This window comes from Montipora capricornis, chromosome 10, assembly GCF_036669925.1.
Source record: "Montipora capricornis isolate CH-2021 chromosome 10, ASM3666992v2, whole genome shotgun sequence".
NCBI classification, from domain to species: Eukaryota; Metazoa; Cnidaria; class Anthozoa; order Scleractinia; family Acroporidae; genus Montipora; species Montipora capricornis.
The window spans coordinates 62,481,134-62,483,633 of record NC_090892.1 but is presented as its reverse complement, the minus strand read 5'-3'; the positions used below and the strand labels follow the sequence as shown (position 1 = coordinate 62,483,633).

The 2,500-nt window shown below is 37.2% G+C and overlaps 1 protein-coding gene across 1 annotated transcript in view; it reads right to left on the bottom strand.

The window, feature by feature from the left end:
• LOC138019990 (E3 ubiquitin-protein ligase AMFR-like) overlaps window positions 1–2,500 on the bottom strand; it is a 16,391-nt gene that overhangs the window by 7,990 nt on the left and 5,901 nt on the right. The window contains exons 7-9 of the mRNA XM_068866977.1: window positions 1,859–1,992; window positions 689–799; window positions 34–200 (exon numbers count right to left, since the gene is read on the bottom strand). Of these exons, the coding sequence (XP_068723078.1) occupies window positions 34–200; window positions 689–799; window positions 1,859–1,992 (412 nt within the window). The remainder of the gene's footprint in view (window positions 1–33; window positions 201–688; window positions 800–1,858; window positions 1,993–2,500) is intronic.

Here is a 2,500-nt window from a genome sequence, read left to right as displayed (position 1 = left end):
GGCAATCATGGTACCTCATGTCAGCTCACTCACCATCAAAGTGAAAGAAGTGATTTCTTCTTAGACCACGCCCCATCATGAATGCCGCCATTCCTCTTGGCTGTCTCTCTCCCTCCTGTTCTGGTTGTAAATCGTCAGCTAATGACTGACGACAGGTTGGACAGGAAGTGTCATTTTCTAGCCATGACCTCAGGCAGGAACTGTACAATTAACACAAAAAGACAAGTAACGGTTTTAAATCAAATACAACAGAGTTCAAATTCACACTATGCATTCACTGTTTTAAATTAATTGAAAAAGCATAACGTTTCTGATAAAGATGTACTTTTACATTAACTGTAAAGCACTTACAAGAGATCATTCAGAACCTTTCTGTTTTTTCCCCTTCAAAATTCAATTCATTAGATCATATAACACTTCTACTTAAGAACACTATAATACTGTGAAATTAACACTATTGAGGACACAGTATCCCCAAGAGGTCGAACTAGTCATTAGTTGTTGCAACCTCATGTACAAGTAGTAGCCTTTCCATTTTGAATTATGACTTTTCCAATACCTTTTAGTACAAAAACAAGTAATTCTCTCAAATTTTCATTCTGAACTTGTTCCAGCACTGGAAAACTAGTACCAGTATCCAAAATAATTTATTTCATACGAAATAACAACAAAAAACAAGATGTCTCACTTGTGAAAAAGATGACCACAAGGTAGCTTCCTCGCTGATGTCATGGAGTCCCAACAAATGGCACAGTCATCATTATTTTTGATCAGTTCCTCTTCAGTTGCCCAAGGAAACCTAAATTAACAATGAATTTAACCGAATTGATTAACACTGAAGTTCAAATAACTGAAGCACACATTGCAAATTATCATATACAGTATGTATTTGTTTGAAAATATTTGAACATTGAAGTACTTCTAGGTCTAAGTCTTTGTACATTTGCACTAACATGTGCATCTGAACCATGTATATGTTGCTGGTCATTGTGTTCCTTAGGTTAAATTGCAACCAAACTGGGTTATTTTGCTGCAACCTGGGTCAACTTGTTTCAACATACATCACAAGTTGTTTCAAGCTAGCCATTTTGGGGAAGGTACAAAACACAGGTCATGGGTCACTGTTTTACCAATACAGACACTATCCTAAACATTTATTAAAGCTAACCTTAAGCCTAATTAGGCCTAAAGAAAAGCTTTTTGGCCTACATGTAATGTTAGCATTTGTAAACAGTTAGGGTTGTTGGTAAAACAATGACCTGTGACCTGTGTTTTGTACTTGCCCCAAAACTGATCTACAGGTTGGAACAACTTGATCTCGGTTAAAACAAGTTGACCTAGGTTGAAACAAAATGACCTTGTTTGGTTGCAATGTAACCTACATGTAAGGAACAAAATGACCTGCAACATATCCATTTGTTCAGAATGCTATTAAAGGATCATGTACATGTAAGTCCCAAGGATTCACACATCTGGAGTTTGGATCTGGATCTGGAATTCTGGTCCATTGAAGAGCTACCCCAATGCACTGAAACACATACTGCACATACATGTACAGCACAGTTATGTTTGCTCATCAAACCTCTTTTGCAGCCTACAATCTAAGACATTTCTAATGGAAAATGAAGACCACCCCTCCCCCCAATTTCAATGATGAAAAAATGGTGGGCTTCAACTTGCACACAGATTCATCATTGATTTTGGGGGGAGGGGGGAGGGGGGTACTAATTTTTCATTTTATATTGTCCAAGATTGTAGCTATTGCTCTTGTGGTTGCTAACACTATCAAAAGTACCTGATGCCTCATAATGTATGAGATAATTTAACAATCAGGATAAAAAGTACTCTTTGTATTGACCTTGATTCCATGCACCTGATGATTCTCAGGTAATTTCTGTGCTTAGCCAGCTTTTTCTGGATTTCATAGAAAAGATGTCGCAGTTGCATACACAGCACCAAACTTGCCATGCTCAAGAAGATATTTGACCATAACTAAAATAAAGAAAGTTGCATGTAAGTAAGAACCGTCCATGTATAATAATTTGTTATCACCAAACTTGGTCATTATTTTGAGGGAGGGGCCACTATTATTTTCTTTTAGCTTATCAGATTTATTGGACAAAAGAAAAAAAGAGGAAGTCAAAACAAATTAAACAAAAATACGGCAAAAAAACAGTACAAAGGATACTGCGCAAATTAAACAAAGTAACCAGACTAAGCAAGGCACATCCCAGTAACCAATGCAAGGCAAAGCCCCTTGCCAAAAGCCTTGAAGAGAAAACCAAACCACTCATCTTGGTGATGGTTGAATATAGACTGAGTAATTTTATTTCGTAATCTAGGACACAATGTTTTGGGCGCATGGCTAAACTAAACTTTCTTGTTACCAGTGGACAAGTGGTTTCCATAACAATCCTCCTAATACCAACAGCCAGAAAGCAACCTGTTGGTGCATTAGGACATAATGATGGGTTAAAATAGGGAGCACAGACAAGTTATA